The 13,636-nt window shown below is 43.2% G+C and overlaps 2 protein-coding genes across 4 annotated transcripts in view; one reads left to right on the top strand and one right to left on the bottom strand.

The window, feature by feature from the left end:
* The window catches only part of col4a4 (collagen, type IV, alpha 4), a 52,410-nt gene extending 47,606 nt beyond the window's left edge, over positions 1-4,804 (top strand). Inside the window, exons 46-47 of the mRNA XM_085244518.1 lie at positions 2,060-2,343; positions 2,579-4,804. Of these exons, the coding sequence (XP_085100644.1) occupies positions 2,060-2,343; positions 2,579-2,812 (518 nt within the window). The 3' untranslated portion in view covers positions 2,813-4,804. The remainder of the gene's footprint in view (positions 1-2,059; positions 2,344-2,578) is intronic.
* Positions 4,805-10,068: 5,264 nt separating this feature from the next.
* exoc3l2b (exocyst complex component 3-like 2b) overlaps positions 10,069-13,636 on the bottom strand; it is a 39,116-nt gene continuing 35,548 nt past the window's right edge. For all 3 annotated transcript variants that reach the window (XM_085244515.1, XM_085244516.1, XM_085244514.1), the window contains 4 exons: positions 13,029-13,151; positions 12,799-12,954; positions 12,437-12,558; positions 10,069-12,074 (listed from right to left, as the gene is read on the bottom strand). In XM_085244515.1, the coding sequence (XP_085100641.1) occupies positions 11,786-12,074; positions 12,437-12,558; positions 12,799-12,954; positions 13,029-13,151 (690 nt within the window). In that variant the 3' untranslated portion in view covers positions 10,069-11,785. The remainder of the gene's footprint in view (positions 12,075-12,436; positions 12,559-12,798; positions 12,955-13,028; positions 13,152-13,636) is intronic.

The following is a 13,636-nucleotide window of genomic DNA, read 5'->3' as shown; positions in this document are numbered from 1 at the left end:
TGGGATATATAGAATTACAAAGCTATAGCTTTACATGCCTAACATCTATATCATCCACACACACTTTAACCACATGCTAACAAATCCCATGCTAACTCATGTTATAGATATCGTTAGCTAAGAATTCCAGTAATACCACTTATCTACACTGTGATAATCTCCACAATAGATATACCTGCCAACAAACGGCTGAAAGTTTTGTGAAGGTCAAATGTCAACAACAGTCAGAGGTCTCCTTGTTCAGATCAACCACCATCTCCCAAAGATGTCTGTGGTCTCAGAGGTATACTGGATCTGCCCTGGGTCTCCTTCCCCTGAGGCTCTCTGAGGTTCCTATTCTTTATAATCTGCTTGTTAAAGCCAAGTCCACGACACTGATGTGGGATGGCTCAAAGAACCCCTCTGATCTATATCAGTTCTCCAGAATCTGAGGTTCAGCGATCGGCCAGAATCTCCTCTTGATTACCTTTTTTTTTTTTTTTTTTTTTTTTCTTTCTCCTCTTGATTACCTGATAGCTGGACGCTCACAATCCAGTCGTTAAGTGATGACGTGACGAATCCTACTTCCGGGTCTAAAGTAGTCTGCGTTTAATATGGCTTTTGTGTTGTTAACATGTTTAATGTTATGTATTTTCTTCTATTTAATCTCAAAAAGCTCCTAAAACAGTCAGTGATCACTGTTGACCTCCCTCGGCTTTTATTACCACTAATCATTTATTTAAGCTCAGTTTTTAAAACCTTAGGATGTAACTACAGCCCAGCCCATGCAGCAGTATATGAATGACTAACCTCGTATTGTGGATGGATTATCTCAGTTGTTCTCCTGGCTGAAGTTTGGTCCTTTTACAGCATCCTGCCATGCGATTACATTTGTTCCTGACCACCGAGAACACTCACGGTAACTTTTATCGAGTGGAAAAAAAGTTAGCTTGTTTATATTATGCTAACATAGCTGTGTCGCTAGCGGTCACGTAGCACATCATTATATACCAGCTAGCCCAACTTCAGTAACCCTACAAACGTCACTGCTGTTTAGTTTTCTGTCTTCATTTATGCTGGAAGTGATAACAGTGTCATGATACGTTGTGTGGCAGGCAGGAGAAGGACCCAAGATGCAGACTCACAGACACGGGGATAAACTCAAAAACACAGCTTTAATGCTGGCAAAAAGTGGAACACAAAAACAGTACTAAACTAAACTGGAAAAGCTAAACATAAAGTAAACCAGGAACCACGGGGAGAATAACACACAACATGAGGGAGAACGCGACGCCGAACAGAGGGAGACGCAGACAGAAATACACAGAGGGTTAACGAGGAAAGTGGGAACACACGGGGAACACAGCTGACACAGATAACCATAACGAGACAGGGCGGGGTGAACATAACACTGACGGGAGACGGGCAGAGTCAAACAGGAAGTACACAGAGGTTCAGACAGGAGGAGAGAGCACGGGGAGAACACAGACATAACAGGCTGGGGAAAACATGGAATAAAACACGAAAGGGGACAAGGGCTCATGAATACATAGAGGGGCACACAGGGGGTGAGAGTTACAAAGGGAAAGCACACAGGGAACAACATAACAGGGCAACTCAGGAAACAGAACCTAAACAGGGAACTGAATACAAAAATACAAGAGAACTAAGAATACTGGGCCAACACGGCCCAGGACCATGACAAACAGAGCTGTACGTTTGAATTTGTTTCCAAAACCCCGCAGTCAGGACATGCTATATTGTATTTAGATAGAAGCTAGCGAGCTAACTCCCTGCTAACTTCTAACTCCGTTAAATGTCATAAATTCCGTTTTCATGGATGCCTGGATGTTAAACTCAGTTGTTACACCTGGTAGAGCAGAACGCTGATCATTTTATTAAAGATGAAAGACTTTAGACAGTTTTTAACTCTCAGTAATGCCACAGTGATCGTTTGATATATGGACCTGCAGCGGAGTTTAGGCCCAGACACGGCTAGTGACGTCAGACTGAACGACCGGATTTGTTTCTCTGCTGGATGTGTTTGGGAATAATTGAAATGTGTTGCGTGTATTTCCAGGTCAGCCGGGGTCGTGCATGCGTGTCTTTTCCACCTTGCCCTTCGCTCCATGTAACAAGCGTACCTGCTCTTACGCCAGTCGTAATGATAAATCCTATTGGCTAACGACGATGGAGCCTGTCCCACGTGAACACGTGAGTGGACCCAGCATCCAAAACTACATCAGCCGCTGTGTGGTGTGTGAAGCCCCATCCCTACCCATCGCAGTGCACAGCCAGTCCAGACAGTCTGTGGAGTGTCCCGAAAACTGGACAGAACTGTGGGACGGATACTCCTTCGTCATGGTGAGTACTGCAGTGGTGCCAGATTATTAAACTACGTTGCTACTGCTGTTACTGGTGCTACTGTGTAGACTAAAACCTAAGTCTAAGCTACATTAAACTTTACTTATGTAAACCAGAGTTAAACTCTTAAACTTCGCTGAAATTTAGACTAAACTTACCAGTCGTAATAATACAACAATCCTCTGAAATGTGAGCTCTGTGCAGATGATGATGTAATTTCCCATGTGTCTAATAGCATACAGGCGCAGGTGATGAAGGTGGCGGCCAGCCTCTGACATCATCAGGTAGCTGTCTGAAAGCATACAAGGCCCAGCCGTTCGTGGAGTGTCAGGGGCCTCGTGGAACCTGCCACTTCTTCGCCAACATGTACAGTTTCTGGCTGACCACCCTGACCGACCCGGCGATGCTGACCAATGACCAAGAGCAGAGGAGGAGCATTGCAAAGTGCAAAGTCTGCATGAGGCTGTGAGCGGGAGGGCTGCCACCTCCACCTGTGTGAGACAGAGAAGAGATGCTTCATCTCCACATCTTTCTCAAGGAAATTGAGAGGACGCATCACTTCCTCCAACTTTACGAGGCAGGAGGGAGCGAGTGAGGATGTGCTTCGGCTCCATCGAAGTGGCAGGACTAGTGTGTTTGTCTCTGTGAGGAGAGACCGTCGTCTTACAGTCAGTCAGCTGCTCGGCTGATAATCAATCAGTCCTGATCTGCATCAGCTCAGCACTCGCATCATTACATTCATCAGTAGGTGGGTTATTAATGAAACTACTTTAACATAAATAAATTTGCCTAAATACTCCAAAAAATACTTTAAAAACATGACTTCACAGGAAAGCGCCGCACATTGTGGTTCGGATGCCCTTCCTGACACGTGCGCCTCTTTCATCTGTCACTCGAATTTGGAAACTGTAAATATTCATATTTGTAAAAACGGCAGTGACGGACATTCAGGCTACTTGCGTCAGCTCGTGAGGTTAGTGAGTCCTTCTCCGTGCAGATGACAAACAGACTTTCTTTTGGATAAAATAGTCTCATAATATACTTAACATCCAATCTGCAGCACATAGCTGTGTTTTACAGCAGGTCACTTTCCGAGGTTCGTGCTTGGAATGATGTGTTTTTATTCCGGTGTGTAACAGGGTTGGGTACGCAGCCTATTATCCAGTTTTTATATGATATCACATGTGATTTAGTTTCCTTTAATTAATTCAGAGGTGGCTTTATCTGCAGCTCCGTGTGTGTTCTTGGGCTCCGCGAGAGTAACTTTGTATGAAAGACAGTTCAAAATAATCCTTTTCTATCTCACATGTACTGTAAACGAGCTGTTTTAGCTGCTTGAAATATTATAAATATAAGTGACTGATATTAATATTTAATGTACATAGCTAACAGTCTAAGAGCCTCTAAAACTTTTCATGTTTTCTTTTTTATTGTCTTTTCTGTGGTTGTTACAGTTCAGCATTACTCAGGGATGGAAGTAACCAATTAACCGAAACAATCTAGTCTTTCTGTAATAATTCTTTTTGAGTCATTTTAGGTGTTTGCCATAAATATAATTAAAAACAAAAAAACAAAAAATTCCTGTGAACTACAGGCTGGGAAATGACAGCGAATCAGAATGAGCCACATTTCTATCCCAAGTGTTTGTAAAAGTCAGACTGCAGCTCTGCCTGATTTTGTGCAGCGCTAAGCGAAGCTTCAGCTGCCACAGTAACATGATTATAATACTAATACACACACAGATACAAAGAAACACAGTCAGGGGGAAACGGAGCGAATGAAAAAGCCATGTGCTGTTGCTTACACTCTATCTCAGCAAGTTTGACAGAGAAATGAACGTAGTCGGGGGTTAAGGTGGAATTCAGCAGGGGGCTGTAGAGCTGTCGGCTCTGTGAGCAGGTTTTGTGTGCAGACTGTGATCAGCTGTAACTAAGATTGAGGAAGTGATTCCTCTGCTCTTATCTTCAACACGACATAGAGCAGTTAAAGAAACTCTGCTCCTACAGAGATGATTATCTCATTCATGGTGCTTGACTCGCTGGTATAACTCTGATTTAGAAGATCATCGTTTAGCCTGGAAAAATTATTTTGTGCTTTATAAGAAAGCCCTCCATAGAGCTTGAACATCTTACTATTCATCACTGATTGAAGAAAATAAGAACAACTCTATGTTTGCTGTTATGGTCTACAGGCCTTTTAGGGTCACAGCTTTAAACCTTTACTCAAAAAGCATCTCTAGACCCAGCAGTCTTAGCTAATTATAGGCCAATCTCCAACCTTCCTTTCATATCAAACATCCTTGAAAGAGTAGTTGTCAAACAGCTAACAGATCATCTGCAGAGGAATGGTTTATTTGAAGAGTTTCAGTCAGGTTTCAGAGCTCAGCACAGCACAGAAACAGCTTTAGTGAAGGTTACAAATGATCTTCTTATGGCCTCTGACAGTGGACTCATCTCTGTGCTTGTCCTGCTAGACCTCAGTGCAGCGTTCGATACTGTCGACCATAATATCCTATTAGAGCGATTAGAACATGCTGTAGGTATTACAGGTACTGCGCTGCAGTGGTTTGTATCATATCTATCTAATAGACTCCAGTTTGTGCATGTAAATGGAGAGTCCTCTTCACACACTGAGGTTAATTATGGAGTTCCACAGGGTTCAGTGCTAGGACCAATTCTGTTTACATTATACATGCTTCCCTTAGGCAGCATCATTAGAAGACATAGCATACATTTACACTGCTATGCAGATGACACCCAGCTCTATCTGTCCATGAAGCCAGATAACACACACCAATGAGTTAAACTGCAGGAATGTCTTAAAGACATAAAGACCTGGATGGCCGCTAACTTTCTGCTTCTTAATTCAGATCAAACTGAGGTTATTGTACTCGGCCCTGAAAATCTTAGAAATATGGTATCTAAGCAGATTCTTACTCTGGATGGCATTACCTTGGCCTCCAGTAACGCTGTGAGGAACCTTGGAGTCATTTTTGACCAGGACATGTCCTTCAACGCACATATTAAACAAATATGTAAGACTGCTTTCTTCCATTTGTGCAACATCTCTAAAGTTAGAAATATCCTGTATATATCTGTCATCCCATGTCTATATAAATAAAGCTGAACTGAATTAAATTTGATGGATTTATTTTTGTTTTTTTGCTTGCTGTAGAAAGATTGCTGAGACGTTTACTGATCACAAAGAATACCTTCACGTATTTGTAGTTTTAAAGCCACAATAATTTAAATGTTTCACTTTCATAGAGCAGACTTTAGAGCATCCTGTTTCACATGGAAGCAAACAGAGCTGGACTAGAACCCAAGGAAATGGAAAGATGGTTGGAGTCAATTTCAGTAGGTTCTGTGCGTTCTTGAGGAATTAGACTACGCGTCAAAAGAATAATATGTTGGTAAACAGATTTTTAATAGTCCTAATAATTAGTTTTTAATACTCATTTAACAATTCATCATCACGACTGGTTACCAATCTATATGTTCATAAAAAAGATATAAACCCCACTTCTTTTGATTTTCACATATTCATTCCTAGGGCTGCAGCTATATGATGATAATAATAAACATTGCTCATTAAAAAAACTAAAGTTTAACTGCATACAACATCTGTCAAAAACCCCAAAACAACTTTTGGTTGTAATTATGTGCCATATTAAAATTTGTTATAAAGAAAAAATCTTCTTAAATGCAAAAATATATAAATAATCTCAAGTCCAGTCAAAGTAAAATAAATAAAGACATATGCAATCTAAACCAAGGCATAAAGAAATCTGCTCTGTCTCATTGGACGGCTGTAGGAAGCAAAAAGAGCTCGGACAGTGTTAGAAAGCTTGCATGAGGTAGAGCTGGTGTTAGTCTATGTTTGTGAGTGAATGACACTGATGTGGTGGTGAATGTGTTGGCTGCACTGAAGAAAAGCATCCTGAAGTTTGTGCTGCTGAAAACAAGACGTTGGCGTAGACGTTAATTAATATTAATTATGATTTCCTGTCCAACCCCTTGGCTCAGAGTTTTACTGGTCCATACAGGGCCTGGACTGGCATGATCCGGGTGGCTGTGATCACTGTGGTCTATAATCAGAATCTATATTTCTAGGTTTTAATCAGGTCGGTCCACCAGGAAAGTGCCCGGTGGGCCAGATCAGCAGTCCAGCCCTGCACACACATTTTTATTTACTTGTGAAAAAGCTGTTATTTGTATAATTTTAATATTAATGCATTTAATGAATATAATGTTTTATTTTCACTTTAAACCTGAAAAAAGTTGCAAAGCCTTGAAGTTAATATGGTCTGGTACACCCCGCGCCCCCCCTTTGACTCACCCCTGTTTGCTGCAGGTACCTTCAGTGTGAAACAGGCGGTGTGGTTTAAATATGTATCAGTTAAAAAGAAATCGTTGGTGTGTGTCGAAGCTAAAGTTTGTTTTCTTCACGCCAGACTTTCCTGATCAGTGCTTCGTGTTATCGGTGTTTTTAAACTGAGGCCTATATGGGCATCATATTTCAAAGACTTAACTCGGTGAATCGTTGCAGTACTCGTAATCGTTCCTGTTACTTCCTGTTACTTCCAGCATCCCGATGTTACATTCTGCGTTTCTTTTACGTGCGTCATCCGTACCTGAAGTTTGGATCTGCGACAGAATTTTGTTTGAAACGTTACTAAATTTGGAATGAAGTCCCAATCTAAGCAAAAACTGGAACCGTCTGTAAAGCCACGTGACCTTGTTTTTGGGATGAGAGTCTTTGAAGTGGTCTCAGATGCTCTGAGCTCCTCTACATGTCATCATCCTCTTTATGAGCCTTCATCCACCTACTGAACACCAATGTCCACCACACAAACATGTTCAACCCCACTTTGATCTGTAACAGTTTGTCCCTCCTCTATTGTAAATTTGATTGAAACAGGTTTCATGTATTTATTATAATTCTATTATTGCAAAAACAAAATAAAGCATCAGGATCTAAGTTACAGAGTTAATATGCTGCGTTGCTGTTGCGTCAGGGCTGATGGTACATCCTGTAACAGCTGACTGGCCAGGATGACGTTCTCTCCTCATCAGAGACCAATGACAAACAAACAACTTTAGCCCCGCCTCCAGCCCCGCCTCCAGCCCCTCCACAGCCCGGTCAGGACTGCCTGGAAACCCTTTTCGTCGGTCTGCTGAGAGACATTATGACTGAGCTTGTAATCACTCTGATTGGTCAGCTGCGAGGCAGTGACTCCATGTCATTGGTCAGTCAGTATTTTATAAATAAGTAGAGGAAGAATAGTGTGAGAAGCTGTGAATATATCTGAGAATAAACCTTGAAACGTGTCTTTGGAGCTTCTCCATCATCTCCATGTTTGTTAATCATGTGTTTGAGTTTTCAGCTCGTGGCTCATTTAAACACTAAAGATGTGTCACACTGCCAGACTGAACCAGGACCGGCAGCCCGGGTCAGCATACCCGAGATCTCTTTTCCTCATCGTCTTTGTTTGAGTTTCAGTTACGTCGTTTGAGCTTCATTCAAGCTAAGAGGTTAGACGAAGGTGGTCATCAGCTCAATACGTGCACCAATCAGAAACCAGGACAGACGACTGGCAGCAGAGCGGCTGATTTTCCAACAAACGCAAAAATGTTGTATAAGAAAAGTATGAACAAGTTCTCCACACAACACGAGCTGAAAGCTACATAGTGAATGTGATAGATGGAGATCAGCACCATCATTCAAACAGCAAACACTAAATATATATATTAAATAGTTTTATTACTCATCTGGAAGACAAAGCTTTGGTAATAAAGTTTCTCCTGCAACATGTTTCTTAGTGTTTCAAAGACAAAGACGTTAAGCTGTCTTTACAAAGTAGACCGCTCGTCTTTTCCCCTGCACACTGAGCTCTGAGGGATCTCTGGGATGCTCTAATTTCTTCTCGAGCATGCTCTGCTGCACAACTTACCATCATGATGTACCTGAATAAGAAGTAAAGCACCTTTGTATCCCCCAAACACAGGCTTAAGCCTCTGTAAGCCTTGAATGGTGCTCCTGGCACAGGCCTGGGAAAGGCTTGTGTTGTTTTTATGTTGCACATTCGTCCCGTGATGCTGGTTTTTAATCAGTGGTTAGCATTTCTTTGTGTTACTGATAAATGCCTCGATGAGAATTAAACCAAAAATGACTGTCATGCATTTATATTTACTTCGTTTTTGGTCAAATCTACAGTGGAGACTTTCTAACTTGGGTTCGGTTTCTTTGTTTGGGTCGTTGGTCTGGCTCAGTGTTTTCTTCGTGATGATTTGTAAATATGTTTGAATGTCACAGTTTTATATTTTTACTGTAAACCTCATCAGAGTATTTATTTAGCTTGAAATTAATGTTGACGCTATTTGATGCTAAAATCATACAGATTTTTATTTCATTTTGTAAACCCTGACACCCTGAAGCCCCGCCCACATTCTCCACCAAAGTTAAATGCCAAAGATCACGTGACTCATTTCAGCCACAGCTGACCTCCTTCATTAAACTGTTAAAGGTCGACGTTTTCGCGTCACGTTTTCTTTTTAGGCGAATCGTTATTTCAGAGATAAAACTCACTGTAATGTTTGAGTCATTTAAATCTGGACCAAAGCCAAGATTTAACTACAGTTCCCATGAGTCTTTGCGAGGATGAAGAGGCGGGGCAGTCACTGTGTCTTGATTATGTTCTTATGGTATTAAAATCTGTCGCTGGTATTTTTATTCTCTGTAGACTGAAACGCCTCACTAACACTTGTGACATATTTTACTCTATGTGGATGGACAACGCTTCAATAAACTGCATCGAACTTTCACCCCGTCTTTGTTTTACTGTCAGACATCAGAAAGGAGGCTGGTATTCAAAATACTCTCAGGTTTGTCTACTAGAGCTTTGTGGACTTTATAAAACGTCATCGTGCTCTGAATCTCATCGATCACTGTTTCTCTAGAGAACTAGAGTTATTATAGTAACCAAGGTGCTCTGTCTCACATATTGTTTTTTACTGTAACTTATACACGTTCTGTAACTTTGACGGTTATGTGCTGTGTATGGTCCAATGACAGCAATAACATCATTATTCCATAGTGAATTGGTCAGCAGAAATAAAGCGGTCGCAGGCAGCCTGGATTCAAAGTAAATCCAAACTAAGCTGTACGAGCAGCTGAATCATCACCGATGTTTTTCATAGGCCTGCAGAGAGTCCAGTAAAAACATTTCCAAAAGATGAGAGCAGATTCGCTCTGAGCACATGTGACAGATGTGAAAGGGTCTGGAAAAGCCATGGAGAACAGTACCTGGTTTGGTAGTGGGTCAGTGAAGGTTGTGGGATGCACAAACCTCCCCAGGCTGGGAAACCTCACTGACTATCGTCAGGCATTGGTATAAAACCCTTGGGCCCACTGTCAGACCCCACACTGGTACAGTCATCGGCCCGGCCCGATCTGTATTATTGTAGGCTCTTTACCTTAAGGCACCTTGAGGCAAATGTTGTTGGGATTAATCCAGAACGGAACCTCTGGGTTCTGCCATGTTTGTCCAGTAACAGACTGCCATTCAGATTCAGATCAGGGGAGGTGGTGTGAACAATGATGTCACCAGATGGAGCACTCAGATGCTCCATCTGAGTGCTCCATCTGGTCCCAAGGTGCTCCAGATGGAGTGGCTCCCTCAAAAGATGCCCCGTCTCTCTTTCTTTGAAATGAAACAGCAGTGAATGATCTGATCGGTTTTATTGTTATTTAAACTGATCTCTGTACAGAAAGATTCATTACATACATCCACATTTACAAGAGCAGAAGAGAAAAGCGGTTCTAATCTAAAACGTATCTCAGCTGAGAAATGGGAATGCAATAAAAGAGGAGATGAACAGTTATGGAACGATGGACTTCCTGCTGTAAAGACCAAAACGCTGCAATGGAAGGAAGAGTACAACAATTAATATATGAAAGGTTTAGCCCCTAAGAGTTCACCAGAGTGAGCCCTCTGATTTCCCCACATCTTAACATGAATCAAATAAAGAATAAGACACAATATAAACGTCATCACACCACAAAGCTTTGACTCGAATCACTGCTTTAAATACAGTCAGCGCGACAGAGACTCAGATCATCGTCTAGTACCTGTGATTCAAACTCTCTTTCGTCATGTGCAACAAAACTAAGATGCTCATGTCGGGAATGTTCTCCATGTTCTGGGGTTTGGACCCAGGCTCATATTTCTAACAAGGTCCCAGCCCATCCACATTCAGTCTGAGCTGCTGCTTCCAGTCTGTGCAGAAAGTAACGGGACACCTCAGCAGCCCTGATGGTCCGAACTGAACCTTCCTGTCCGCACAGACCCGGCTTCCCCACCTCTGTGTTCCTGCAGGAAACCGTGAAAAACAGCCAATCAAAGAAATAATTTCCTGTCCTAACTCAGTCACTGGGTCATCATCAAATGCAGACATCCAATCCACCGCCTCGTTTTCAGTCCAGTTTCTCCTCAGCTCGCCATCATCCCTCCTCATCCAGCAGCGATTTCTGTTCAGGCTTCCTCTCAGCAGGATCCCTCAAAGGTAAAAAGTAAATAAGTCAAAGCGATTTAAAAGCTGATCTCACAGTAGAGTCCATAATCTTCCTCCCTTTGCTTCTTAAACACAAGAGAATAGAAACTTTGATTTCTGATGGTCTAAATCAGTCCCAGTGGCACAGCTGTGAGGCCACGCGGTAAAAATGCTGCGACACGTTCGTATTTTAAATCCTGTCGGTGTCTGCGTCTACATCGTAGTCAAAGGAGCTTGCAAAGAAAAGCGTCTGGACTTCTTTAAGTTGCTTGAAGACGTTTCACCTCTCATCCGAGAAGCTTCTTCAGTTCTAAGGTCAAATGGTGGAGAGTCCCAGATATAAACCTAGTGGGAGTTTCCCCCCACAGAGGGACAAAAGGACCCCCGATGATCCTCTAATCGCCTGAGCCAAGGTGGGAAACTGGGTGTGGGTCCCAATCAGCCAGAGTTTCGGGTGTGTTCATTGTGAAACCTGGCCCCACCCTATCATGCGAATTCCTGAGGTCAGATGGCCCAGGATGTGAGTGGGCGTTAAGGCGTCTGGGAAGGATCTCAAAACTGGATTATAGATGGCAGAGAGTTGGTGTCGTAAACCCCGCCTCTGTTCAAAGATGGTCGCTCACAGTGGACATAGATGCTTCTTTCACTCCTCTTTCAAACCATCTGTCCTCTCTGTCCAAAATGTGAACATTGGCATCCTCAAAGAGTGACCTTTGACCTTTAGATGCAGATGGACTGCTGAGTCTTGTCCTGTGGAGGTGGCTCTTCTATGTTGTGCCATGCGCTTTGCAAGCTCCTTTGACTACGATGACATCCTCACACTGAGATTTGGAAAACGTTATGACTAAACTGTGTTAATAAAGTCATAAAAGCCACTGAAGCAGGACTCTTCAGAGAGCATCGTCGGGGTTTTCCTGGACCGGCGTTCGGGTTTTGCGTCTGCGGGGTCGCAGCGTGGTGAAGCAGGAAGAGGCAGTGAGGGCGATGCGGCTCAAGCCGACGTTTAGGCAGTGGACCTCAGAGGTGACTGGCACCTCAGCGAAGAGGGCGCGGTCCCGGGAGAGCGTCGCCGGGCCGCTGTCGCTGGTCTCGATGTCTTTGACGATGTTGAGGATCTCCTGACGCTCTGCCTGCCGAGTCATCCCTCTGATGTTCAAAATGGCTGACACGTGCTTCTTCCTGGAGGAGAGAGAAGGAGGAGTGAAGAAGAGGCGTGTTTCTGTGTTTGATGTGGTCCATGTTTAGAAAGTACATGTTCCTGAAGCTGCAGGATTATCTTAAGACTTAGAGAAATTGTATAAAATCACCATTTTTGTCTTTCATTTTCTAGGAAGGTTTCCATGTGGGCTTTTTAAAAGTGAGTCCAGCATCCAGCCAGAGTCCTTAGTATTTATAACAATTAACAGTTTCAATTTTATGAGCACCAAGGATCTGTAAGCTGTCAGTAAGAATCAGAAGAACAGGAAGAAAAAGAACAGAGTAGGTATAACAAGACCAAGAAGCAGAAGAAGATTTCCAGCATTTGGCCAAGGCGATGTTACCTGATGTCTGGAAACTCTCGGACCAGAACGCCGACCTCCATCTGGATGGAGGGGAGGTCCTCCAGCTGGATGATCTCAGAGATGTGACACAGAGCGCTGTCCAGCCAACCGGAGGACGACTCCTAACAGACGGACGGAGGTGTAAAAAACGTTTGTGAAGAGTCAAAGAAGAGGAAGACCCCGTTAGGTTGCGTTGTTAGGTTTGGGTTCATTTGACTTTTTCTGCTTTTAGCTGACGACGTAACTGAAACGTCGATCTATTCCTCAAAAACTAAAACTAAAATCCACTAAAAGCTCAGATCGGAGCCCCTCCAGATTCTGCACAGTTTTTTAGCCGGTGACCTCTGACCTCCAGAACTCACCAGGTCTTTGAAGAGGACTTTGATCTGGTTGCCTTCATCTCTAAGCCGACCAGCCATCCTCTTCCTCATCTTCATGGAGGTGCAGATGATTCTGCCTCTCATGACTGAGCGGAGGTACTCCGTCACCACTCGACGGTGGATCTCCGACACCAGCAGCTGGGAGAGAGGTGGAGAACATGAGCAGCAGCTCCAGCATCAGCCGTCCACTTACTTGTTTTGGATGTGTGTACCTGATACGGAGGACTGTCCATCTTGCTGTATTTCTTGAACGCCTCTTTGATGAGAGCCTCGATCTGCTCATACGGCTCTGTGTTGGTCAGCCACTTCCTCTTCACCAGGCGCTCGAAAAACGGCTGAACGAAGACACAAAGTGGGGAGAAGTGCAGATGAGAGGAGCCCTGCAGCGTTTCCAGGTCAGCTAAGTTTCATAGCAGATGTTTTCTCTCTTGCTGCATAAGTTAGCATTAATACCAAATGCATTTACACAGGGACGCATCTTTGTACAGCACTAAACTATTAATAACCTAAAAAAAAGAAACTTGCAATTTGTTGCAAGAATAATCCAAAATATGTGAAGTTTAAAAACCAAACTGAACTAAAAAGCTTCATCAAAACTGCCTCAGTGCAAAACAGAGACGGCAGACGGTAAACTCAGCGTGCTTCTGTCCCATAGGGGGCGCTCTCAAGATTTTTTCCATTCGTGACCCTTAGGAACTTCACAGCACTATGAACCACTTTATGGCATCCGCAATTTTGGTTTGGGGCATGAAGTGAGCAGCAGCCTCCTGATAGCGTTCCCTCAACCACCACAACCAGCTGCTTCTGCTCCACACGTGGA

Source organism: Mchenga conophoros, linkage group LG14 (genome assembly GCF_057382185.1).
Source record: "Mchenga conophoros isolate Kocher_MC1m ecotype Shallow Benthic linkage group LG14, M_conophoros_male_GT1.1, whole genome shotgun sequence".
Lineage (NCBI taxonomy): Eukaryota > Metazoa > Chordata > Actinopteri > Cichliformes > Cichlidae > Mchenga > Mchenga conophoros.
The sequence above is the reverse complement of the archived record's forward strand: the minus strand, read 5'-3'. Positions and strand labels throughout refer to the sequence as shown.